The following is a 26472-nucleotide window of genomic DNA, read 5'->3' as shown; positions in this document are numbered from 1 at the left end:
CGCACTGCTGCCTGAGGTCGCGCGGGAAACGCTGACACTCGGCGCGGAGACGCTTTTGGGGCTGCTCTGTGGAGCCACTTTCCCACTCAGGCTGTCAGCGGATCCCCTCGCTCGTTGTTTTCGGGCAGGACGGGTGGCGGCGCTTTGGGCTTCCTCCTTGAAGGCGCCGGCAGGCCCGGGCGCCGCGCAGGCGCAGAGCCGCCGGGGCCTCGCGCTGCAGCCCGGAAGTGCGCGCGGCCAGCTGTGGCGGCTCGGTGTGTGCGGCCGCTGTGCACCGCCACGTGGGCCATGGGGCGGCGGGCGCGGGGCCGGCGGCTCCAGCAGCAGCAGCAGCGGCAGCGGCCGGAGGGGGCGGCGGACGGCGCCGCGGGCGGCGGGAAGCGCAACGGGGCGGTAAGAGCCTGGACGAAGGCGGGCGGGGGCCCCTCGTGGCGTCTCCTACCCCGAGGCCTGGGGTGGTGAGGGGGCACCTCGGACCCTGGGTAGGTGCCCCTTTTCGTTCCTCAGGGCTGGGAAGGCGGGTACCCCGAGATCGTGAAGGAGAACAAGCTCTTCGAGCGCTACTACCAGGAGCTGAAGATCGTGCCCGAGGGCGAGTGGGACCGGTTCATGGAAGCGCTCAGGGAGCCCCTCCCGGCCACGTTACGAATTACTGGCTACAAAAGGTAGGGGCCGTGCCTTCATCTCCTGGGGAGTTGGGGTTCGGATGCCCCAGCTACAGTGTTAAACACGCGGCGCGCTCGCGGAGAAGTGGTGCCTCCGTGCTGGGCGAGACGCGCTGCGTGTCAGCCTGTGGGTCCCGGAGTCGGGAAGCGTCGCGGGAGCGCGGGGCCCAATGGAACAGGTCGGGGGGCCTGGGGAGCGGAGCTAGGAGAAGACATGAAAATGCGAGCGGAGAAAGGGCCGACCCCTGGGTGTTCGTGAGCTGAGGAGGCCTACCCTTTGGAACACATGAGAATTGAAGGCATTCTCGAGTTTTTGTAAAGCTTCTAGTCCTTTCTCTCTTTTTAAATGTTTGTAGTTACATCTTTCCAAGATGAATTGCAAGTAAAAATGGAACTGTAGGACTATTTAGGAGGGAAGGGATGCAGTCGTATTGCATTTAGTTTATCAGCTTTTAGCGATGAAACAACGAGGATTGTTTAAGTTTTGAAGGAGTAAAAAGGCAGCAGTTAAAGAATGTCTTCTCTCCGTGCAAAGATGGTTTGAAACTTGCTTATTTTTTAATAGCCACGCCAAAGAGATTCTCCACTGCTTAAAGAACAAGTATTTCAAGGAATTGGAGGACCTAGAGGTGGACGGTCAGAAAGTTGAAGTCCCACAACCCCTGAGTTGGTAGGTACAACAAGGCTTCGTGCTGTTGGATGTTTCTTTGGGATTTTAACAGCATACTGTATGATTTGGGTTCCTGATACTCAGCTTTTTCCATTATCAGTGACAGCTGCATAATAGTCTTATTGTATAAACATTTATTCAATCAGATTCACTTACCAGGTATGGGATACCCATGAATTTCTCAGCAAGCAAGTAAAGTGGAAACTTACCAAGGTGTCTGATGGTTTTCTGTATTCCTCAAAATGCAGAAATAGATCATATTTTATTCTTAAGCTTTTGATACATAGTGAAATAAAATTCAGGAAAGTGTTTGTGGGGACCCTGTTTTGTAGGAGTATTAAGTATAGGACTTTACAACTTGGGCAGATTTCACTTTTTCCTTTTCATAGACTCAGAACTCTAAGATTAAATTATCCTAAAGTGTTCTTATAAAAGTGTTATTTTGACAGTTGTTTGTAGAGAACACCTAATTGTCATTCTGTTTGTTCTTTTTAATGTCTGGATTGAGGATTTCTCATAGATGTTGTATGTATTTACAGAGGTTGATTTTTCCTTAATGTTTGAGGTGTAAAGGTGTCAGTGGTGGTTTTAATTGATTCTCAAAGACACAATAATTTTCCAAATAGGAGTTTAAAGACTCAGGAACTAAATTTGAATTACATGACTAAAAATGTAGTTCTTTGAGATTATTTTGTTTCATGTTAAAAATCTACAAAGATTTTAAACATTTGTTGGTTTAAAAAAGTTGTTCTTTAAGCTATATAAGAAACATTTTTTTATTCATTTTAACAGTCAGTCAGTTTTATCTGAAAGTTCTTAAGTATATTTTTTCCTAAGATTGATAGCTTACAAAATGTTAATTACTTAGAGTAGAATTTTAGTCTTGTTAGGATAAGTTTACATATTTAGCTGTTAGAAATTCGCTCTAAGGCACATAGGGAAATATTCACTCAAGTTATATCTAGACGGCTTGTGTGGATTTGAAAAATGAAAATTAACCTATTTATAATAAATAATGACGTGCAGAATTCAAATTATTGATGTTGGTGATTTGGCAGGGTGATAACTCACGTGATTGTCTGTCATTACAGACAATTCAGGGTTGCTAGAATTATATAAAATTAGGTGTTTAGCTATTCAACCTGGTAAAGGTTGCAAAGGGAGAGCGGATTTTGTGGAATATTATTGGTGCAAAAGTAATTGTAGTTTTTGCAATTTTTGACCTTTTAAACTGCAGTTACTTTTGCATCAACCTAATAATAACAAATAAAGCCAAATTTGAGGTTACCCTTACCATTTCACCTCTAATGAGTCCAAAGGGAGTATTTAAAACTAAAATCTTTCTTAATTGCCTGGTAAGTGTGATTGTATTTTGTTTTTATACCGGGGGTGCCCCAAAAAATGTATACAAGTGGACACTTTGGTCAGCCTTGCTCAAGCGGTAGTTCACCATAATCAGAAGTGTCTGGACTCTGATGGTAACCACTCTGAGCACCTCTTGTCATTGCAGAAGTCAAGCGTGACTTGTATTCGTCTTTTGTTATCAGTGTATATTAAGTATTACAACTTTAATAGTTTTTTTTTCTTTCTTAAAATGTGTATACATTTTTTTGGCACCCTCTATATTTTTGAAACAGGTTAAATATTGAAGAAGCAACCAGGCATAGGAAATAGAATCAAAGCACTTGGGACATTTGGAGGTTGACTGAACAGATTCAGCCAGTTTAACTTTTGTCACTCGGTAGAGAGAACTTTTCAAATGTATCTCGTCATACCTGTTGAGCAGTGTCTTAAAATCTTAACTCCTGAGGTGGTTTCTGTGAAATAATCATTGAAAGTTTTCAAAGCAGTCAAATGTATCATTTCCACACTTTCTGGTTTCATTTTCATGGCTGTTAACTCAGCTGCAGTTTGACACATGGAAACATTGTGACCTCGCATTGTTAAATTGACCTTATTATAACACCTACGATTTAATAATTGCTACAACTGAAGATTTTATCACCGAGTGCTGTGTTATGCTTAGCTAGGCTTTGGGTTAAGTGAGAATGGCTGTGTGTGTCATATCAGTGTAGTGATCTGTGCAATTGGAGATCAGTGGACTGGAGCAAGCCAGGTTTAAAACAACACGCATTTCCTGATCAGTGACACCGTCATTTATAGCAAGTTGAAATACAGTCACAGAAGTGGCAGAAGATGCTTCATTCTTAGGTCTGTAAAAATAACAACCTAGGAGCTCAAATTAATGCATTGGTAGTTTCCAAGGGTTTTTGACATATAAAACATTTCAGTATGTTATTGAACTGGTTTGTTTTAGAAATAGCGAAAAATGTAGTAAGATTGTAATCAAATATTTGTCATTCTGATACCTACCCTACCACATTATTTTGATTCCATGTGATCTGCACTCGAAATTTGTTATCTTACATCTTTTTTTCAATGACCTCTAAAACACTGTTAACTGACCATCCATAGTGAGGAGCAGAGGAGTATCCACTTTTTCTTTGGATCTTGAGCATTCCTTGTGGTTTTACAGTGATACCATACGTGTGTGTCGCCTGAGACCTCCCAGGCTCCCCTGTTTCTGCCGGGGCCATGATACAGTGCGATCGTGCTCCTTAGGGCCCTGGGACATCCTGAAGGGCTGGCTGACTGGACTGGAGAGGGTCGTGGATGAATAAATAGAACAAAGTCTATGTCTCATTTGGTGTGTGACCTGGGTCAGCAGGAAGTTGTTAAGAGAGCACATTCATGCGTATGACCCATAGATGTCTTTTCTTTCTTTCTGGTCAGGTATCCTGAAGAACTTGCCTGGCACACAAATTTAAGTCGAAAAATCTTGCGAAAGTCTCCGCAGTTGGAAAAGTTTCACCAGTTTCTGGTTAGCGAAACTGAATCTGTAAGTAGAGTTCTTTAGATTTGTTGGTTTGCTTAAAGCGTTAAGTGCACGTTAGTATCGTAGTTATATTTTAACCATACTTGTCACTGGGAGCGATCAAGGAAAGGCACCTTTAAGTGTACATGCCACTTTAATGTGTGGTTATTTATATAGCTCTTCCTTCTTGGGCCGGCTAATGAATTTAATGGAGAATATCATCACAGTTGTCAGCCTGAGTGTTTCTGGCTACTCCTGGGTTTGGGTGGCTACAGACCTGGGGCGCCCACAGCACCCTGCTCCATAGCCTGCCATTCAGGAGACGACCACTTTCTTCTTAGGTGCACAGTGCAGCTGCTTGACCGACCGAGCAAGTCATGTTTTTATGGCTGTTACTTACTTTCCTAACAGGGAGACTTTTAAACTCACTTTTTATCGTTTCTGTTTTTTTCGTGTTTCTGTACTCCACCTTTGCCAAAACAAACAGACAAACAAACGTACATACAAAAAAACACCTAAATGGGGTGGGTTTGGTTCTCCTAAAACAACACCGCCTTCACCTCTGGGTTTCTTCCCGTCCCAGATTCTGGCGTAGAGTGAGCCTTCATCATTATGATCACTGCACTTTTTACCTTTAGCATCAAATTTTTACCAACAACATAGCTGTTTTCTCACATAATACGTGAAGTTTGGCTGTTGTAAGCTTTGCTGTTTCCTTTGTATTCTTTGGAATTTTTAATAGTCTCACATTTAAAATCAGAAGTTCCTACTATTTTCTAATCTCTTTGTAGCCAAGGAAACCTGTGTGTCAACAGATGCTAATTCTTTTTCAGTGTTCTGTACCCACGTGACAGAATTAACGTGCCTCCCATGTTTCCTTCCTGAAGCCACAACCGAGTTAGAAACCTTCCCCTCACCCAGTTCTGACCTCGACCCACAGCTCTTTCTTGCCATGGCGTCCGCCTGTCCATTTAGGTATCCTGGTAAACCTAGCTCCTGTTTGCCTCGCTTTCTAACCCTCTGCCCACCCCTCACCCCATAAGTTAGAAATAAACAGTGAGTACTGCCACATTCCTGGTTCCGTACTTGGACCAATACAGGGAAGGGTTCCCTGACTCAGCTTCAATCGAGATGCAAAGTCAGATAAAAATCAACGGACTGTTAGAGAGCAAGTCAGGTTCACAGAGCAGAGGATTTATGGGGAGTGGAGTGACACACAGCAGGGTACCTTGTGAAGAGCCAGATTTTGGTGGCTTCAAAAGGTGGCGGAGATGGGAGTTCTGTCTCGTAGCATATATCGCAGGGAACCAGTCTAGTTTTTGATGAGAAGTCAACCAGATAAGATACTCTTTGCGTTGTTGAAAGCTGGCTGCAAACCCCCTTCAGGACATATTTATGACTCAGTGCTAACTGCCGGATGTGTGGATCAAGGGCCCGATGTCCCCATCGCAGTCCAATGCTTATGGAAAACTTGGATGAAAACAGAAGACAGGCTTATCAGAAGCACATGTATAACCCAAAGCTTAGAACCAGTGTGCCCAGTGAATCAGTCAGTATTCAGCCTTCACACGCTCTTTGCTGGCCCGAAACCTATCAGATGAAAGTTAGGTGTGAATGTACAGCCTGTGTTTAGGTTCTGACAGTCAGGTGCACAAGTGATGGCTATTCGCGAACCAAGGACCCGGCTGTAATGGAGCGGAAGCCTGGGAGCTGATGTTTTATAGCCATTCCCCCCACCCCACCCCCGTTTACAGAATTCATTCTTCAGGCTGTTACAGTAGCGTTGTGATTGAGGCAAGGGCTGGACTTCATCGAGAACATGTCTAAATCTGAACAGGCAGTTTAGAGATGCCCGGGTCAACTAGCAAAAATCGTGAGAACAGATGATTTACTGAGGGAGGAATTTGAGACGATTTATCTTTGAGAAGGAAAGGGGAGCACTGGTTGATGTCTCCCATCTTTCTGAGGCACTTCTGAGGACTGGAAAGCAGACGTGGGCTGTCTCTACAAACGGGGAACTAAGTAATAGCAGTTGCAGTCTCAGCTGAGGGAACAGCTTGCCAGCGGTGACTTTCCTGTGCCCCTTTCGATTGCTTCCATTGCCTGAGGGGGTTCAGGGGCACTGTGTCTCGGAGATGTGCTCATCTGGCATCCTGAAGGTGGGGAGATGGGAGTATGTGAGCTTAATCTTTTCTTGTGTCAGATTTCTTTTATAAAACAATAGAACTTAGTATTATTCCTGCACATGTAACATCCTGGTGGTAAGTTTGGAATTCATGGCCATCCGTCCTTGGCCGGTGGGGAGTAGCCACCTACTCACTAGTATACAAATCTGTCCCAATGTTTGTGTGGCAGTGCTAACTCTCGTTCCGTGTATGAGTCTGGCCTTTTGCTGTGGCATCTGAAATTGGAAGTTTCCAGTATTGAAATGTCCTGCCTTTTTTAACGTTGCTGCTGATTTTGAAACATTTTGTTTTCTTAGGGGAATATCAGTCGTCAAGAAGCTGTTAGTATGGTCCCACCGCTGTTACTCAACGCCCAGCCTCACCATAAGGTACCGTGTGCGCCGCAGGGAATCGTGCGTGGGCTGCTGTCAGCGGCCCTGCCTCTGTTTGTTGAGACCTTTGTTTCTCAATATAGTGAATTCTTCTTTGTTTGTTTTATTATATTATTTCTTTTCTTTTCACTTTGGATAAAGTAGAAAGGGATAGATGGTTCCTTTTAGTTTTTTTTGCATTTTTGTCCTATTTTGACAAGTCACTTAACTATTCTCCCATTTAAAGTTTGTTTTTTAATTAATTTATTTACTACACAGGTTATCTCAAGGGTCTTGACTGACTAAATCCGATTGAAAATTAGAGTGAACACTTGTTATATGCCGAGCTCTGTGCTGTGCTGTTACCGTAAATTGTTTTTTTACCCACACGTCCCTGTGAGGGTGGATGCTGCCACTGTCCCCATGTCTCCAAATGAGGAAATGGAGGCAAAGAAAAGTCGAAGTCACTGGCCCAAGGTCGCAGGGCCGGGCAGTGGCTGAGCTGAGATTTTGAGCCCAGGTAGCTCTGTCCTTGGCAGTATGTTACAGTGCTTCTCACATTTAGTATTTTTTCACTCATCCCTAAACGTGTCACTTTCCCTGGTTTCTAGTGCCACCTGTTCCCATCCTCTGTGGAGAGAGGGGCTTTATCACTGTCATTTGGAGCCTTCTACACAGTGGGATCCTGTCAGTTAAATGCATCACGTTGTCAATTCATTCTATAAAGAAATACATTCAGGGCTTGGAATAGAAATCAAGTACTAGAATGACTCGAATTGTTTTCAATTAAGTGTAGAATGTTTGTGTTCTTCAAATAAACATCAAGTATTTATTGCCGTTTACTAGATCTTAGACATGTGTGCAGCTCCCGGATCTAAGACCGCACAGTTGATTGAAATGCTGCATGCCGACATGAACGTTCCTTTTCCAGGTATGCACTGAACTGGCTCTTTGGAGGAGAGGGACGCTGCTGTGGTGGGCTGGAGACGAGGGAACCGTTAGAACATTTCCTGAGCCTCTGAAAGGAGAGCTGGACAGTTTGCACGCTGCTGTCATTGGGACCCTAACCAGCACGCACGGGGCAAGGGGCCTTTAGCTAGTGGAGGTTTTGTGTGTTTTCTGTAACAACAAATGGTCTTCATTAAGCTGTAATAGATTGCGGTTTCCGCTTGAATTTTCAGTTGTCACAGTCCACATGGTGGGGTTTTGTTCCTGATTTGATTACTCACTGCCTTGGTGAGAGGCAGCGGAGTATAGTTGTTACGAGCTGAGGTTGGACTCCTGAAGTTCAAATCCCACCACCATTTGCAAGGCGAGTTGGTGACGTTATTAGATATCACGTGTGAAATGAGGCATCAGACCTGAACTTGGGGGATGTCATATAAGATTGCAAAGTGCTCAGAGAATGGCAGCTGTAATAGTATCACTGACGCTCCTTCACGGGGATTATTTTAAAGAAGTGAAAAATACTGTTCATAGTGTTTGTTAGCCGTTTACTAATTTCGTCTAGCTTTATCCCCCCTCCTTCCTTTTGTGTGAGCCAGCCGCTCTAGTTCCGTTTTAGTTGGCATGCTTGTTAACTGTGTTTTTTAAAAGTCCTCTTTTCTGTGATAAATATCCTTGCTAAACGGATTCTTATTTTCTCCAAATTGTTAGTAATGAGCCTCTTATCAGCCATGTTTTACATTTCAAGCTGTTTTAAAAGAGAGAGATTGATCATAACATGTTAATAGGCAATTTACCTTTTTACTGAAGGTGAGACAGGAACCAGGAGAAGAGGGTGGCACCCAGGGAACGTCCCGGCAGAGGTCCTTAGCCAGGACAGGAGGTGGCACCCAGGGAACGTCCCGGCAGAGGTCCTTAGCCAGGACAGGAGGTGGCACCCAGGGAACATCCCTGCAGTGTTTCTTAGCCAGGACAGAACGTGGCACCCAGGGAACATCCCGGCAGTGGTCCTTAGCCAGGACAGGAGGTGGCACCCAGGGAACGTCCCGGCAGTGGTCCTTAGCCAGGACAGGAGGTGGCACCCAGGGAACATCCCTGCAGTGTTTCTTAGCCAGGACAGAACGTGGCACCCAGGGAACATCCCGGCAGTGTTTCTTAGCCAGGACAGGAGGTGGCACCCAGGGAACGTCCCGGCAGTGGTCCTTAGCCAGGACAGGAGGTGGCACCCAGGGAACATCCCTGCAGTGTTTCTTAGCCAGGACAGAACGTGGCACCCAGGGAACGTCCCGGCAGTGTTTCTTAGCCAGGACAGGAGGTGGCACCCAGGGAACGTCCCGGCAGTGGTCCTTAGCCAGGACAGGAGGTGGCACCCAGGGAACGTCCCGGCAGAGGTCCTTAGCCAGGACAGAACGTGGCACCCAGGGAACGTCCCGGCAGTGTTTCTTAGCCAGGACAGGAGGTGGCACCCAGGGAACGTCCCGGCAGAGGTCCTTAGCCAGGACAGGAGGTGGCACCCAGGGAACGTCCCGGCAGTGTTTCTTAGCCAGGACAGGAGGTGGCACCCAGGGAACGTCCCGGCAGTGGTCCTTAGCCAGGACAGGAGGTGGCACCCAGGGAACGTCCCGGCAGTGTTTCTTAGCCAGGACAGAACCTCCCAGCGACTCCTTGTTTTCCAGCACCTACGTCATCCTGCCAAACCTTGTTTGGCTCTGGTTGGGTGGACATCGCTCTCACCTGCCAGCCTAGAGGTTACTCGTGTCAGGAAATTGCCCTCCTGTGCTGCTTTTTCCCTGACACTACAACTTCACGTTTCCAGAGGGATTCGTCATCGCGAATGACGTGGACAACAAGCGCTGCTATCTGCTCGTGCATCAGGCCAAGCGGTTGAGCAGCCCGTGCATCATGGTGGTGAACCACGACGCGGCCAGCATCCCGAGGCTCAGTATAGAGGTGAATGGGAGGAAGGAAGTCCTGTTCTACGATCGCATCCTATGTGACGTCCCTTGCAGGTACCTGATTCTCAAGCAGCCAGAAAGCCCAGAATCCACCAAGGAAATAAGTCACGTACAGACCAATGAGCTGCACACATCCACAGTTACACGTGTGACTCCTGGCGACTAGCAAGAAGAGTCGTCAGGGCCTCAGTCAGAGGAGACACTCAGGGTTTCAGTGACACAGCACAGCAAAGCAGAGTGAGGATGCAGAACAGAGGCGCGCTTTGGGTGAATGGTCTAAAAGGAGGGAGAAAGAACAGGCCTGAGGGGAAAAGAGCGTCCTCAGCTCCCAAGTGGTGCGTGGCAGATGCCACTGCCTGGAGGGACTTCCTCACCCCTGTGTTTCTGTTGGCACCAGCGAGTGTGGAGAACACCCTCATAGAATAAGGCACATTGGGTTTTATGGTGAGTCTTACGTTACCAGCCAATGAAAACAGGACTGCAAATCTTTGAGAAATGCATTTGTTCACATGCCTTTCTTCAAATTTTACACGTATGTTTTAGATTTCTAGAGTTTACCTTTAAAAGAATTTCATGGCATAACTGAAGAACCGAGTTTTTCAAAAAGAAACAAATCAGATGAAAGACGGCTGTTAAGTTGCCATGGCAGTGACGTGGGAGATTGTCACAAGGCTGTAGTACCTTCTGAACTCGGGAATTTGTGGACACTAGAGTGCAGAAACTGCCACGGAACTTGTTAGCACTAAGTGTGGTACTTACGATACATCAATATTAAATTCATCTTGTTTAAATAAGTGGTGGGTTTCCCGCTAGGGGCAGAACTCAGTCTGAAAATTAGCTGGGAGCACTGAGTGTGGCTGAGTCTTTAAATACCTAGAAGAGTTTTCCTTTGAAGTAAATTTAAAATTGGTCATGAATTATATTCCTTTTTTTCTGGTTTGTAGTTTTCTAATTTTCCTTTGGATCAGCTGTTTCCTACCCCATGTTCTTTCGGTCAGCAGTGTAACTCATCTCATATTGTGGGAATGAGGGGACCTTATGAGCAAGCACTAAGTTGGGAGCTAAGGAAACCCCTGAAATTAGGGGAGAATGTCAACCCACCGCCATACAAGTGAGCGACAGCATTTGAAAATTATCTAACAGGACATTTTTGTCCTGTGCTTTTTCACCTCAAGAATGTGTGACTAGATCAACAAGGAGAATTAAATTTTATAGAGAGAAAGCCAGAGGCACAGGAATTACGCCAGAAAAGCTGGATAGCTAAAATTGGACGTGGACAGAAAGATTAGTGCAGCAAGTCTGTTCTAAAATTTACATGGAAAAAATATCCACTAAATAACACTAGAAAATAAGAATAGTTAACTGCTATATGGGAACTTTTTGGTAAAGAAATTAAATTGGCTTAATTAAATTTGCTGTGGAAAGTCCTTTATGTTTGTCATTATTCATGTACGTATAAGATCAAAACATCTTAAACACGTTTGTTGTGTCTCTCCTGGGTCTAAAATTTAGCTTTGCTGGTATTTTCCTCAAATGGAAGCAAATTGCCGTCTCTAAACGGTGAATTAGGTTTCCTTTTCAAGTCTCTCCTTACTAAATTCAAAATTGAAGTATCATTAAAAAGTTGAATGCATTAGTATCCCCAGAACAGCAGTAGAAAGTTGATTGTAGTTATTGAGAATTTAGGCTGTTTTCTCATTGGTGTTTATAAAGTAACACCTGTTTTGTAGTTTAGTTTGAATATGACATGTTTGTTCAATGAACCATCTACCTGTGGAGAGTTTAAGTTCTTAAATGTCTTTCTTTCCAGTGGCGATGGCACCATGAGGAAAAACATTGATGTCTGGAGGAAGTGGACCCCCTTACACAGCTTGCAGCTGCATGGGTGAGTGAGGTGTGCGGACCCATAGGCAGGCTGTGGCCAGGAGACGGGGACGCTTCTGGGGGCTGCCCAGCCCAGGTTCCAGGACTGGCATGTTGGCTAAGCACCAGCACTCGTGGCCGCCTTCACCCTTCATGGGAGTTTGTCAAACAAAGTCTGATAAGCATCACTCAGTGTGCACACCACGTTGTGTGTATGCTTCAGTTTGTGTATATATCACAGGTAGTTGTGTTTAGAACCTTTAAGAGTAGCAAACTGAAGATTATAAACATTTCAGATATACGTTTATCAAAAATGCCTTCTATAAAAATTTCCTGTGACACTTCAAACATGTATTTTTCATGAAATGGCCATTTACCTTTACTCCCTTACCAGTCTTTCTCCTGTTTTCTCTTTTGTGTTGAATTATTTTGTTTAACATTTTGATATCAAACATTTTTTCTCTTGAAAGAAAACTTGGAAAATTTTTAAAAGGAAAAACAAAATCTTGTAACTCAAAGATAACTTCTGTAATATGTAGTGTATTGTGGTTTTCTGTGCCTAAGAATTTTTATAGTACATGTTTTGAACAGTTTTGATTGTGCATTCTACAGAACTTTGTATTTTTTGTATTTAACATTAAAATTATACATTTTTAAGGGTAGAGCTGTGGATGATCTAAGGGTATGAATGAATATTAACCACTGGTAACTCTAGCGAGAATATTGTTTTTCTTAAATCACTGTTTTTGTGAAACAGGCATTAGGATTAGAATGTCCTAAGGAATACAGATTGTTCATAGAAAAGTCAAATATTTGTCCAAGTATGGAGACTTTTTAATAGTGAAATTCACCTAATATTTTGAATTTTATGCTTTGTTTATTGATATGTTGGGAAAGGTACACAGAACAGTCAAACCATTATTTATATAAATAGATGCTTTTTTTTTTTTCTCCACTTGAAACACCTTATATAGGTTGATTTTAACTTCACTTAAAACTTCACTTTAGGTTTTTGTGTTTTGTTTTTTTACGGGAATGGTTCATTTTACCTGGAATATTTTGTATTTTATTGTAAGTCCATCATAAGAACTTGTAACAAATGTGACGTGATAGGTGCTGATGAGGGACATGCTGTCTCGCTGTGACCGAGTATATCCCACCCTTAGCTTGCAGCTGCGGATTGCAACGCGGGGCGCAGAACAGCTCGTGGAAGGCGGGAGGATGGTGTATTCTACGTGTTCCCTGAACCCCATTGAAGATGAAGCGGTCATAGCATCTTTACTGGAGAAGAGTGAGGGTAAGCCTGCTCGATGAGTCTAGTCCAAGTCCATACTTTTCACACACTTTTTATTGCTGTGGTGTATATTCCTGCGGACCTTTTCCTGGGCATTTGTTTATATGATTAGCCTGTAAACCCTAAAATGAGCTATACCTAATTGAAAACATGCTTACATTATAGATTTGTCACATTTCATGAATCATGAGCCTTGCCCATTTTATTTAAGTGTGAAAGATCACATCTGATGCTTATCCCACTTATTTTTCAAATGTAATTGTGGTAAAATACATAATATTTGCCATCTTAACTGTATTTAAATGTACACTTGAGTAGTGTCAAGTGTGTTCACATTGTTGTGTCGCCAATCTCCAGAGCTCTTCATCTTGCAGAACTGAAATTCTGAATCCTTTAGGTTATTCCCCAGTATCCCCTCCCCACGGTTGTATTCTGTCTCTGCGAGTGTGACCACTCTTGGTGTCTCGTGTGAGTGCGTCGCAGTGTTTGTCGTTTTGTGCCTGGCTCATTTCCCTGGGCTGGAGTTCTCAGGGTTTATCCATGCTGTAGCATGCGTCACCTTCCTCCCCTGGTCAGGTGGAATACTGTTCCATTGTGTGTGCGCTCCACATTGTGTGTATCCAGTCGTCTGTCTTGGACGCTTGGCTGCTTCCTCATCTTAGCTCTTGGAACAGTGCTGCCGTGACCGTGGCTGCACACACCACCCTTTGAGGCCCTGCTTTCAGTGCTGGGTGTGTGCCCAGAGGTGGGATTGCTGCCGACAGGACAGTTCTGTGCTTGAAGACCCTCCGTACTGTTTCCCGCAGCAGCTGCTCCACTGTGCGTCCCCACCAGCTGTGTACAAGGCTTCCACGTGCCCACGTCCTTGCCTGTACTTGTTCTTTTCCGTGGTTTGGATAGTGGCCTTCCCAGTGGGTATGAGGTCTTAGAGCACTGCTTTATACTGAGGGATGGGCAGACTCGGAAATATTCTGAAACAGCAGTTCCCATCATGTTCTGATGCAAAATACTCTCATGGTTTCACTGAAGTGATAAGCTTTCCCATCATCTTCTCCTTAAAGCAAACAGTGAGGAATTTCAAACTTCCAGAATAGAACGCTACCAAATGTGCTACACACGTGCGTACGACATTAGTGGAAACATAAATACTGAAACGAGTGTGCATTTCCTGGGACGTACGGTAACCATAGTAGGTTCTCAGTGGTTGATGGGTCGGTGCTGTGGGTCAGGCCTCCCTGGTCACCGTTAGACCTGCAGTGAGGGTGTCGTGTTTGTTTTTGTTGGTCTACAGAAAGGTGTGGTTTCTGAGTGCTGTTCTTTGTGCGGTCCTAATCTCCACATTCTTGGCGCTTTACTTCAAAAGGCAGCCGAAGGGAAGGACTGGGGCTGATGGAACTCAGTAGTAAATTAAGTCGGGGTGTCCAGCCCGGAACCTATTTTGTTCCTGGGCAGGTGAACTCCGGTGTAGGTTTTGCTGTCACAGTCTCCGGTGGCCTGCGGCTGTTTCAGACCACACTGGAGACATGGCTTCATCGGGAGGTAGACCTTTGCTGGGCTGCGTACGGGACAGTTGCTGGCGATTGTGGCTGGATGGGTACAGTCCCCACCTGAAAGTGTCCAGACACTTCGCTCTAGGACGGGCAGTCAGTAAACATTCAGTCTACACCCGCTAGGCCAGCGTTGGCGGCTTCTGACCCAGATGCTGGCGGGAAGGCGCTGCTGAGCGCTGGATGGTGTTAAGACCAGTTTCCATAAACCTGCACTATTATTTAGTCTCGCTTTGAAAAGGAAGCCTTCAGGCCCACTAGTGGGAGGCAGGGCCGTGCTTTTGTCTCACGTGTCTACCGCTCGACGCCCCTTGGCGGTTCTCTGGCCTTGCTTTTGTAGTTGTCCGAGTTTCCCTGGCTTCTGGGGCTTTGTTGGTGGGCCCTCCTCTGAGGCCGTTAAATCTGTATCGGGGTCCGTTCATGCGGAGGTTTTCCGGCCCCGCCTCACGGCTCCTTGTAATACTGCTACTGCAGACACAGTGGTTTTCAAACTGCACTGGTACCCGGGTGGGCAGTTTTAGAAAACTAACTTGGGCCTAAAACTGAATGTTTAAAACGTTCCATAGTTCACTTTAGATGTTGCTTTTTGGTCTTAGAATGTTAGAAAGGCCCGAAGACCCGTGTCCTCCAACTGGGTTGTGTCTGGAAACCCAGGAGCGGACCATAGGCTGGGAGCATCCTGGGACTCTGCAGCTTCTTCCTATTTCAACAGCTTTATCGAGCTCTTCTCATTTACATCCTGTAACATGCACTTGTTTGCAGCGTACAATTCAATGATCTTCACTAAATTTACTACGTGGTTGCATAGCCCTCACTAGTCCAGTTTTAGCCCGTTTGCATCACCCCAAGCAGAGCCCCTGCCCATTTGCAGGCATTCCCTGGTAGCACCCCACGCAGGGGTCATTAATGTGCGTTGTGTCTGTGGTTTTGCCCTCCTTGCACATTTCTGTACAGAGAATCATGCAGTCAGTACTATGTGACCTTTTCCATCTGGTTGCTTTAACTGGGAAGAATGTGAAAACTTCTTTTTTTTTTTTGATACATAGGTGCCTTGGAGCTGGCTGACGTGTCTTGTGAACTGCCAGGACTGAAATGGATGCCTGGACTCAGAAACTGGAAGGTAACCTTTCTGTGAGGACTGCTCAGAAGGGCAGGTACACCTTAGCGGCTTTCGGAGTCAGCAGGTTGCAAAGCAGCTGGGGTAACTTGGGTAATGCTGTGGTTGGTTATGCAGTTTAGAATCAGTTTCAAAGTTATAGATAATAATAAATGTGTGATTATACATATTTTTCGCTGGCAGTGGAATAGTTTTCCTGCCTTTATTCTCCAATTAGAAATCACCTTTGTTTACTCTCATCCCCATAAGTACATTTGGTTTTAATTGGCTAAGACTCAAGCTTCGTTTCCAGTATGAAACAATTCACTTTACAGTTTTAAACCAGAAACAATCTGAGGCTTGATTTTTCATTTGTTTATTTTTTAACCACGTGGAAAATGCTTTTTTATAAAATGATTGTCCTGTTTGAGTCATAAAAGAGTATCTCATTTTATCTTTGCAAATAGTCTTCCTAGCTTTGGAGGAAGTGGGAGTGGCCATTTGTCAGGTTTGCGAGCTTGTACCCGGGCACCCTGTGATTCTTCTTACGAGTCGAGAGAGCCGGTGGTTTGGATCCCGTCCTTGTTTTGCAGGTCATGACGAAAGACGGACATTGGTTTGCAGAGTGGGAAGAGGTTCCTCACAGCAGACATACGCAGATTCGGCCGACCATGTTCCCACCCAAGGACCCGGAAAAGTTACAGGCCATGCACCTAGAGCGCTGGTGAGTTGGTGGGGCCCTCCATTTGGGGACGATGGGAGGTCAGGCCCTCGGGCATTCCTGGGAGCCTGGGCTGTGCCCGCGGCCAAATGCAGGTGTGTGACCTTTCCAACACCAGCAACTTCTCTGTGCCCGTTAGCTGCTGGCATCGAGCCTTTGTGAATAATGAATGTGGTCGGAACCTAAATGGTGGTGCACTGGGTACTGAATTGACTTTTTACATATTGTGCATTGACTGTTCCGTGAGGGAGGGCTGTGTGGGTATTTCCAACAAGACATGCCTTTCTATCACAGGTCACATCTTTAGAGTATTTGTCTTAAAGTTTAATACTAAAAGAATGTGTTTTGGATCAGTTATAAAGTGAGAATTGTGTGGTGTTTTTTTTCAGTCTTAGAATATTACCACATCATCAAAATACTGGAGGGTTCTTTGTGGCCGTATTAGTGAAAAAGTCTTCAATGCCATGGAATAAACGTGCACCAAAGGTAAACATCTTCCAAAATAACAGCGTGTACCATGTGATCTCTTTGTGCATTTAAGGCAGGAACTGACAGGTCAGTGGAACGTTTTGTGGGGAGTAGAAGATGGCTGAGCCTGAATGTGTGTGGGGGTGGGATTCATTTAAATTTTGAGTTCGCCAAACAAAAAGCAATTTCTTATAAGGGATAGGTAGGTGGAAAAGGCAGACTTTGGGGAACACATTTCTTCTACATCTTAAATTCAATTATTTAATAAAAATGGAAAGGAAAAGACTTAAAGAGCGCTCTGTGCTCAAAATGAGAATGCCACCTCCATTTCCTGACTGCTCTGTGCTCTCACTCCCTGTGGCTGGGTTCAGTTCAGCCTCTTTTAAGTCGACAGAATTCGGCTAAGCTCCAGCCAACCTATTCTCACCTTGGCCATGAGCGATAATGACAGACTGTCCAGGCCTGGCTGAAAAGGAAACGCCAAGGGCCTGACCCGCCGTAAGCAGCGAAACTGCCTCCTGGGTCCTCGGGTGAGAAAGGGCCACCTTGGGAGTCCTGACACACAGTTGCAGTTTAATGTGCTGTCGTATCTACGAGCGTGATGCTGCTTAGGCTCTGTGTCGGCCTCCGTAATCGCAGGACATGCTCTGTGGTCATAGTCTGAGGGTCTGTATTCCTTTCAGATCCAAGCTTAAAAGAGCACAAGTGATGCTTAGACTGGAGAAACAGTAAGGAAACAGGTTTCTGGGGTCTGGTCGGTCCAGACTAACACTGAGGGAGCCTCACACCGTACACACGGGATGCCCCACAGGGGGCTTAGGCTGGGGTTAGGCTCCAGAGCGTTTCCCTGGCAGGGCAGGCCCCTGGGTTTCTTGACGCTGCTTGGTCCCCAAGTCCCTGGCCTGGCGCAGGAGAGCTGTGCATGCTCCGTGCAGTGTCCCCACTTGGACACTCAACCAGTTTTCTTGAGCCATGTTTAAAAAGGAAACATGGGAAAAGTGAAATCAGTTGTAATAATGTTTTATTTATCCAAGTATATTTAAAGTATTTCCATATAATAAAAATAACATGTTATTAGTAAGGCATTTTATCTGCTGTCATAGTTTTCTAAAAGAGTGTGCACTTGACACTCTAAGATACACCTTACGTCTTATCTACACTGGTCACCTTTGCAGCCGTCATACAGCACATGGCTGGTGCCCTCTGTGCCACACAGCACAGGTCTAGAGCCTGTTACACATATGTGCACATTACATTTACTTGCATTTGGGGCTATGTTGACATTTTGTCATGTAGCTGGTTACGTAGGTGCTTAACCTACGTCAATGGGTTTTGAAATTTTCCTTCTGCCTGTCTCCTTTGATGTGGTGTCATCTAAATATTATTACTTCTCCCCTTTTCTATTACTCTATGGGTTCCTATTCATTTCGTTGAGGACATATGTTTCGGTCACCTGTGCGGCACCCAGCTTGGCTCTCCTGGGGCCACGCCGATAACTGAGATTCTTCGTGTTGGGGACCCTGGCAGGTAGCTGAAGTGAAGGCATTAGACGCTGATCTAGAATTGGAGTCAGGGAGAAACACATGGACGTAGGGCTCCTGGTGTTTGGAGGAAGGCAACAGTAGGTCCTTGAGATGGAATAAGGCTTCGTGGAGAAAGGGCCATTTGAGACGCGCTCTGAGAAAGGACGGCAGTGTTTCCGGAAGCGCAGGTTGGGCAGGAAGGGTGGGCGCCATCCCTGGGTTTGTCAGGAGGTTTGTGGTGGGGTTTCGTTTTTTGCTTTTTTTTACATTTAAATAAATTATTCTCTGGGAGGCAGTGTTGTGTAGTGTTGATAGCTCTGGGCTCTCACCGTATGGCTTGGTGGACTCGGACACAGTTAGCTTGCTGCGCGCATGTGTCTTCACGGGGACTGGCGGTTAGCACTGTTACCGATCTTGTGAGTTGCTAGGACACATGCTTTTAAATAACTTTCATATAAGATTTTTATATAAGATACATATCAACATTTTAATATAAGTAAAACATTTTCCTCATTCGCAAAACCAAATTTATGCCGGTGCTGCAGTTCAGAAGCTCAGGACACAGTAGGCGTTTCCTTGGTCCCTGGAGGTGTCCTCTTCTGGTTTCCAGGCCTCTGCGCCAGGCGCCTTGAGGTTTCACTGCCCTTCCTTATGTTGCAGGTGGTCGTGGCCTTGTCTTTCCGGCCCTCCCCCCAGCCCCAATATTTTAGGGATGGCGTTGACTCATTTGTGTCCCTCAGCGTGCCTTAGCAGAGCAGGTGCGAGCAGCGTTTTAAATGAAGACAGGCTGGCATGGTCGGCCTCCACTAGGAAATGGGCTGCCTGTGCTCTTTATGACGTTAACGTGCGGTTGGTTTTAACCTCAAGAAACGGTGTTCGTGAGTTGGTAATATATCTCAAATACTCAGTTTAAAAAATTCTGTTATCTTTTATGTAGAAAGTGTTGTGGAAAACAGCTCAGATGGATTTTGTGAGATCGGTGTTTAGTTCTTTATAGCAGCATAAAGCAGATTGAGCGTGTGTGTCACGGACTTGTTCCCTGTGACAGCTGCAGGGGGACGCTGCGAAGCCGAGAGCGCCTGTGCACCCCAGCCCTGCGGGGCCCTCAGAGCTGGACAGCAAACCAGTCCCTGGAATGGGCGACGCAGAGACAGCTGAGAGAACTGAGGACTTAGAGAGTAATGGAAATAAGAAAGATGGCGTGTGTGGGTAAGAAACCGGGTTCTGCTTGAGCCCCACGTTCTAGTTCTCCCCGGCGCGCAGACTGACTGGGGTCCCAGAGCCTTCCCTGCTGGGGGTGGGGCTGTCCTCCCACACAGTCAAGGTCAGTGCCGATGAGCTGACGCTGTGCGTGCGTGTTGCCACCTGCAGGTAGAGCCTGGAGGCCAGCAGAGCCTGCGTGTGCAGAAGCCTGAGCTGCACAGCGGGGCGAGGGGAGGGCGGGAAGGGAGAAGGGTGCTGTGGGCAGGGAGCGTTGTTGCCCGGGTCCCAGAGCCCTGACCGCATCCCACCCTCTTAGTCCTCCGCCGTCGAAGAAAATGAAGTTGTTCGGCTTTAAAGAAGACCCGTTTGTGTTCATTCCTGACGACGACCCGTTATTTCCTCCTATCCAGTAAGCCTTAAGTCAACCTTTTAATTGTTCATTTAAAGACGTTTGCTTGGGTTACAGATGTGTAACCAGGTACATTTAACCGTAGTTTTTTATTTAGCTGTATATAGCATTATCTGCCCTTTTTAACTGCATGTTAGAGTGGATGAAACTTTAGAGTGTGTTTACTGAACGCTTTAAGGGGAGCAGTAATGAGAGAAAGCCTGCTGCCCCCAGGTAAAGACGATAGGGACCTGGAAGAACTTGGGCTGTGATCCCGAAGGGAAATTAGTCGTTGAGCTATGACCTCAGAGGCCAAGGCTGCCTGACTGCGTCCGGGGTAGGAAATGAGGAAGAGCAGGTCTGGGTGGGAGGTAGGGAGCCGAGCTGGGCATTTCCAGGCAGGACAGAGAGGACAGGTGCTGAGGGTACGTGTCGGATTCTCTCCTTGTTCATTACGTCTATGCATGTGTTTACCATCGTGGTCACTTACACTGTCTGGTGGGCAGCTGGTCCTTTGCACACGTGTGTAAGAATCCCTGTTAAAACGTCTCCCAAGCAGTGGTGGTCTTGGGTCCTTGTCGGTGGATAGCAGTTCAGGAAGAGAAGGTGTCTGTTTGTGGAGGGCCTTGGCCTCGACGTGCCACCTGAGGCGGGTTAAGGTTAGAGACGGGCGTCCGCAGCGGAGCTCAAGGGCCCTGCAGTCACCAGCTGTCATCGGGGTGAGAAGGATGCTTAGACACAGTCTGTTGGCTTTGGAGCTCTGCTCTTGTAAACAGCCCTGCCTTGTTTCTAGGAAGTTTTACGCTTTGGACCCTTCCTTCCCGAGGATGAATTTGCTAACTCGAACCACAGAAGGGAAGAAAAGGCAGCTCTACATGGTCTCCAAGGAGCTGAGGAACGTGCTGCTGAACAACAGCGAGAAGATGAAGGTAAGCGGGAGGCGCACGTGCGGCGGCTGCGTCACGAGGGCGGCTGCCCAGGTTCCCCATGGCGGGGCTGGGCCTCCGCCGCTCCCTGTGTCTGTGATGGCGTGGCTGTCACGGCCTGCACCCCTTCTGTGCCGGTGTCGCCCGCACTGTGTGTCACGGGGGGAAGGTGCAGAGGGTCTGAAGTGGCTCCTGTGGCCTTTGCTGTTACTTGTTCCCATGTTCTGCAGAGTTTGCCGGCTTGAGGCCTGTTTTCATTTGCTTTACTGTTTTTCCAACTCCGGTTGCCCTTTGCCTGTGTCGTTTATGGCATTACAGCCCCAAGTGTGGGCTGCAGGTCCCAAGGTCAGCGTGTTTTCAGAGCAGTCCGAGGACGTCCGTTGCCTTTTCTCACTCTCTGGTCTCGCATGTCCACTGGGGGGGTCCAGGGTGACGGCATCCTTGCTCCTGATGGCCCGTGGACGTGCTTACGTCTTCCTGTGTTTTTGTGGTTTCCTGGTTTCCGTCTCTTGTGGTGGTTCATTAGTATAAGCCACATAAACCAGAGCCATCGGAGAGGATTAGTCGGGCCGTGAAAACCCCTGGGAGCCCCGCTTTTAGTCAGATGACTGCAGAGTTTTCCTTCTTTGCAGTAGCTACGAAAAACTGCCTCCGTGTGGTGGAGGGATTATTTTACTCGATTACCCTGATTTATTTCTGTGTGTGTTTCATTCTGTTTTCTCACTTACAGGTTATTAACACTGGGATAAAAGTCTGGTGTCGGAATAACGGCGGGGAAGAGTTTGATTGTGCTTTCCGGTTAGCACAGGAGGTGACTTGGGGACTAGATGTGGTGGCACAGACCATGAGCAAGTGGGACGCAGTCAGCGCCAGTCAGTGTTTCTGAGCCAGTCTGGACGGGTCTAGGTGCCTCAGCCGCGCTGGTGCTTACCCCCCTTGGAGTGGTTGAGCTCCCCAAGGGTGGGTTGCCTGCTCTGGGGGACTTTTGCCTATGTATTACAGATTGGATGCAGGCGCAGTGGTGAGGGGCCAGGCAGAAATGGCCCTGGGAGAGGTCCCGAGGGCACCGACTGCTCACTTTATACTGGGAAGGGGGTAATCACTTCCATTCATAATGGTGACCTCTTTGTTCCCACAGGGAATATATACGTTGTATCCGTTCATTAATTCAAGAATCATTACTGTATCATTGGAAGATGTTAAAATTCTATTAACCCAGGAAAATCCATTTTTTAGAAAACTTAGCAATGAGACGTATAGCCAAGCCAAGGACATGGGTAAGCAGTTTGACTTGCTGAGAGGTTAACTTGTCCTTGTAAGGACAGTGCAGAGAGTGGTCCCTTCTGTTGTGTCTTTCTCGATCTTACATTCAGTGCCCTGACTGTCAGTTTCCAGAGGGCTTTGTGGAAACATGTCTCAGTGTGCTGGGGTTACCCGACTTCCCCAGGCCCTGCTGGGGGCCCTGTGCCACCCAGCCACCTGCCGTGGTCTGCAGGGATTGGGGCCTGGCCAGCTCACCAGCCAGCACTCCAGGCCATCTGCCCGCCACCAGACGGCGGCCAGGAAAAGGCCCCACGTGGAAGCAGAAGAAAGGGAGCCTTGGGTTTGTCTTCATGAGGCTGAGACCACCCCCCAGCACAGGCTACCGGCTTGGTTTGGCATTTTAATCAGTCCCATTGACGGAGAAGGTGCCGTCCTGCCAGCAGTTGCCACGGCTTCACTAGGCAGCCCAGTGGGTTCTGGTCACACCGGCAATTTTGTATTTCAGAAACCTCCCCTTCTGCTCACTCCAGTGCTCTTTTCACCTAAGAGCACAAGAGTTCCACCGATGAGTCTTGTTTTTCTTTTCACTCTTGTTTATTTTTGTTGTTCAGTATTTCTGGCTCATGTTGATGAAAACTGAACAAATCCGTTATTGCAGTTTTATGACCTCAGGTCCTATGCTTAAAGCTAGAGGCCTCAAGAACCTGAAATAGGCTGTGTTGAGTCCGTCTCATGTTGTCTCCACAGGTGTAACCACAGTTTAAAGTAGATTATTTTAAAGGGTAAAAGAACCGTTTGTACTTATTTTTCTTTTTCAGTCCGACATTTAGATGATTGCAGTATACATTTTGACATTTTTAATGTGTTGTTTCATGCGGTTTCTGGGAGCTGGGGCAATTATTTAACATTGACGTTTGAGACTTAACCACTAGCTTGTCCCTGCCCCCCTGCATCTGACAGAGCCTTGCCGAGTAGCTTCCGCTGAGCTCTGGTGGTCTGACTGGCCCTCTTCCCCACTGTCCCCAACCAGTGTCTTGACTGCGCCACCTGGCTCAGCTGGCTGGTGGAGTTGTGTGTTTAGAAAGTCCTTTCTCCAGGAGATCCTGCAGACCAAGAGTGTAGATTATTTGTGTTCTGTTGCCGTGATTCTGGGCACATGGACGTGCTCACCAAAGGAGTCCGCTGACTGGAAAGCTCAGGAATGCTGGTCTGTTTCTCTTGCAGCCAAAGGGAGCATTGTCCTGAAGTACGAGCCGGACCCTGGGTAAGTGACGCAAGCAGCCTGTGTGCATGTGTGCTGGCGCATGTGGGGGCGGGAGTAGGACAGCAGGTGACTGAGGGCGGGACAGGGCCGAGTGGTGTACCCTGTCAGGTGTGCATTGGAGCAGACGAGGTGAACTGGGCAGTGAAGGGACGGGAGCGGCAGTGATGGCTTTGGGTGTTTGCGCTGAGCTGTTGTCTCCTAAAACACGAGGGAAGAACTAAGGAAGTGAAAATGCTGGAATAGTCATCAGATCGGCCTGGGTAGGCAGCTAGGTAGAAGCTTGGGAATTGAGAAAGGAAGTTCCAGGTACAGGCGTTTGGGATTTGTGAGTGGCTACATCCTGTTTAAAGCCCTGTGGCCGATGTGGTAACTGAGGAAGACGATGTGGGAAAAGGAGGGTCTGCCGGGTCTTGCCCTTCAGAGAAGTCAGTAACAGTGGGAGCAGCATGGGAGGTGGGAGACAAAGCAGGAGAGGATATTGCAGAAGCCAAGGGGAAAGCATTCTGGAAACCCAGCTGGGACAGAAGACAGTGCCCCAGGTGGAGGGTCCAGGAAGGCACCTGGCAAAGGCCAGGTGCTGGGGGTCGGAGTGGAGAGCTGGTGCACACGACGCTTTTGAGATGTTTGCTGTGAAACGATGTGTGGGGCCTTCCCGGGTGAGTGGTTGGGTCAAGGGAAGGTTTGAAGTGGAGGTGCTGCTTCTGTACTGACAGGAGGACCAGGGCAACGGGAGAGGCCGTCAGGGTCTCAGGAATGCGGGTGGGTTTACACATCACTTGGGCAGACCTAGAATGGTTTTTCTCTCGGGTTTAAGTAACGGTACTGTGGATTGCTGTAGAAAACTTTAGGACATTTTAAAACGTGGATTTGCTTTTCCCGATACAAACACTAGTTTCCGGTGGTTAAAGTACACTGGTGAAAAGACAGCTTCAGGAGTTATTACATTGAAAAGAGAGAAAATGGGAGTTGGGGAAATTCTTGTGTTTTTCTCTCGGGTGTTGTTTTTGTTTTTAATCCACTTACTGTCCATGCTTTACCTTAGGGAAAGCACTATGGAAAGGTACTGCTGTGTTTCCCTCTCTTTTTAGTAGTTTATTTCTCTTGGTTCAGGCCCTTCCATTATCTCTTCCTGTTTGTTACTTAAAAATGTAATTAAGCCTTTACTCTGTGTTTGTCCCGTCCTTAGCCGCTGGTGCCTCACGTCAAGTAGGTTTGGGACACGTGGTTAATGAAACAGGGCCTGTAGGAACCTGAAAACTAGACCAGAGTCACATTTCACGTTTGACAGAAATCAAACAGCTTCACACGTAGCAAATAGTGGTCACGCGTAGTACATGGTACGCGGCACCGAGTAATATAGTCAGTCAGTGCCGTCTTGCTTGAGGAACGGGGAGTTGATGCGCCCTGTGAGCAGGCAGGCACTTCTGTAAGGTGGGACCGAGCAGAGTGGAGGAGGCCGGGTGCTTTGGACCCAGATGACACTCTGTGCTGGAAACAGTGGGGCTTGGTGTTTCCCGGGGGGCAGGGGGGTCATATCCTTACGTGAGTGGGTAACCGAGAAGAAGTAGAGTCCCTGAGACCAAATTGGGGAGCACTGAGTCGCAAAAGGATGGGCGGCCCCGGGTCCCAGTCCTGGCATTCCAGCCTGCTGGCTGTTACTCGGGGCTGATGTACCTGGCCTCCAGGGAGCCTGTCTGTTCTTCTGTAGAATAGACAGCAGACTGTGAGGGGCAGTGAAGTAACGGGACCGAGATGTCTGGTGGTCGGGAGGAGGCGTCACAGATGGGGCTTCGTGTATGAGAAGAGTCAGTGTAGAAATGCTCACGTTGGACGTGTTGTGGGAAATCTTGGAGCTCTTAGCAGAGAAACGGGCCAGCCTGAGGGTGCTGATAACACTCAGAAAACCTCCCTGGGATCACAGACTAAAGTGCCTTTCGGGGGTTTAAGGGTAGATTCTTTCGGAGAGACTGCATAACTTCAGATGCAGTGTTGAGGATTTCCCCTACTTACACGGAGCCGTTTTGCTTGTAGGAAACCAGATACCCTGCAGTGTCCCATTGTGTTATGCGGATGGCGGGGAAAGGCCTCAATTCGAACTTTTGTGCCCAAGAATGAGCGGCTTCATTATCTCCGGATGATGGGGCTAGAGGTGTTGGCCGAGAAGAAGAAAGAAGATACCGTTCTGCCAAATGAGGGTGCGGCTGGCTCTGCGCCCCCGGAGGAGGAGGACGAGGGCAGTGCCAAGCAGGCTGCAGAGCCAGCTGCCAGTCCAGACGCCAGCACAGGCAGCAGCCCAGTGGGGGCCGCCCCGCCCCGGTGAGCAGGCCCAGGCAGGCCCTGGGGCGGGACTCTGCGCAGGCCCTGCCGTGGGGCGCACCCACACCCCGAACGCCTGACCCGAGAAGACCGGAGACTGGCAGAGTAATGGAAGCATCCACGAGGGATCTCGGTACTGCTTTCATACGGAGCGGAAGAATAGGATTGTTCTAGCGTGTTAGGAGTCGCTCATTTCCTTTGTTCTTTGGCGAAGCTGGGGCCGGTGTGCCTGGTGTAGGCAGTGGACTTTCACAGTTGAAGTCTTACTTCCATCAAGAAATGCAGCTGCCCTTGCAGAAAGTTTCAGGTCCCTTCTGTTACGCCTACATTGGTGTTAAAGTCCAGTTTCTCTTTTCATTATTATTTATAGAAAGAATCTATATCTCCTTATGAGTCCTCGGGAAACTACCGGCAGCTTAATAATCGCGTGTTAAGTTGCACATTAGCGGTGCGACCTTCGTATGCGGTGGGGTTAACATCTGAGGTCTCAGGTGGCTTCTGTGCCTTTGTAATAAAAGGTAAAAGAAACGTCAGTGTAAGGCAAACTATCGTGACTCGTGCACTCATGAGGGTTTTATGTGCTTTTATTGAATGGAGTGCTTTGCAATTTTAATGTTTAAATAGGGTTTGGGATCCTTGGAACACTTAAGTATAAAGAGTTACTAATGATACTGTATATGTGTCTGACTTGTTTCATCTTCGTGAGGCAGAGGAACAAACTTATTTTGGGTAAATGGAAATGTTGGAATTAAAGCATTCTTAGCTAGTCAAAGGAATATTAATGTGAAGTCGGCCCTTGAGGAACGTGCGTGGTTTGGTTTGAAAGCCTCTTCCTGTGTGTTCACCTCTTGTCCTCCAGAGGGCGGTACTACGGCCGCAGCTGCAGAGACAGACGGGCGGGTACAGGTTAGGCGAGCAGCTTGTGAGTCTCCGGGACTGAATGGGCCCTGAGGC

The 26472-nt window shown here is 47.3% G+C and overlaps 1 protein-coding gene across 1 annotated transcript; it reads left to right on the top strand.

Annotated features, from left to right (window-relative positions):
• Positions 1–153: 153 nt before the first annotated feature.
• NSUN2 (NOP2/Sun RNA methyltransferase 2) lies at positions 154–26194 on the top strand. The gene is made up of 19 exons (XM_019743365.3): positions 154–393; positions 508–665; positions 1231–1335; positions 4129–4234; positions 6693–6764; positions 7593–7677; positions 9508–9700; positions 11457–11531; positions 12676–12806; positions 15397–15470; positions 16040–16170; positions 16557–16653; positions 19207–19367; positions 19678–19770; positions 20543–20678; positions 21406–21486; positions 21814–21952; positions 23163–23202; positions 25234–26194. Exons 1-19 carry the CDS (start codon positions 289–291, stop codon positions 25520–25522), a joined length of 2271 nt encoding a protein of 756 aa, XP_019598924.3. The 5' UTR covers positions 154–288; the 3' UTR covers positions 25523–26194.
• Positions 26195–26472: the final 278 nt, after the last annotated feature.

The sequence above is a fragment of the Rhinolophus sinicus genome, chromosome 3, assembly GCF_057876585.1.
Source record: "Rhinolophus sinicus isolate RSI-liver-muscle chromosome 3, RSI-T2T, whole genome shotgun sequence".
NCBI classification, from domain to species: Eukaryota; Metazoa; Chordata; class Mammalia; order Chiroptera; family Rhinolophidae; genus Rhinolophus; species Rhinolophus sinicus.
Note: the sequence above shows the minus strand (reverse complement) of the source record. Positions and strands in the feature narration are given on the sequence as shown.

Bases quoted from the DNA above. Each gene is read 5' to 3' on its own strand.
- NSUN2 (XM_019743365.3), top strand. From the start codon at position 289: ATGGGGCGGCGGGCGCGGGGCCGGCGGCTCCAGCAGCAGCAGCAGCGG. The intron at 16,171-16,556 runs GTGAGTTGGTGG...GTTTTTTTTCAG, and splicing joins GCCATGCACCTAGAGCGCTG to TCTTAGAATATTACCACATC. The intron at 19,771-20,542 runs GTAAGCCTTAAG...CCTTGTTTCTAG, and splicing joins CCGTTATTTCCTCCTATCCA to GAAGTTTTACGCTTTGGACC.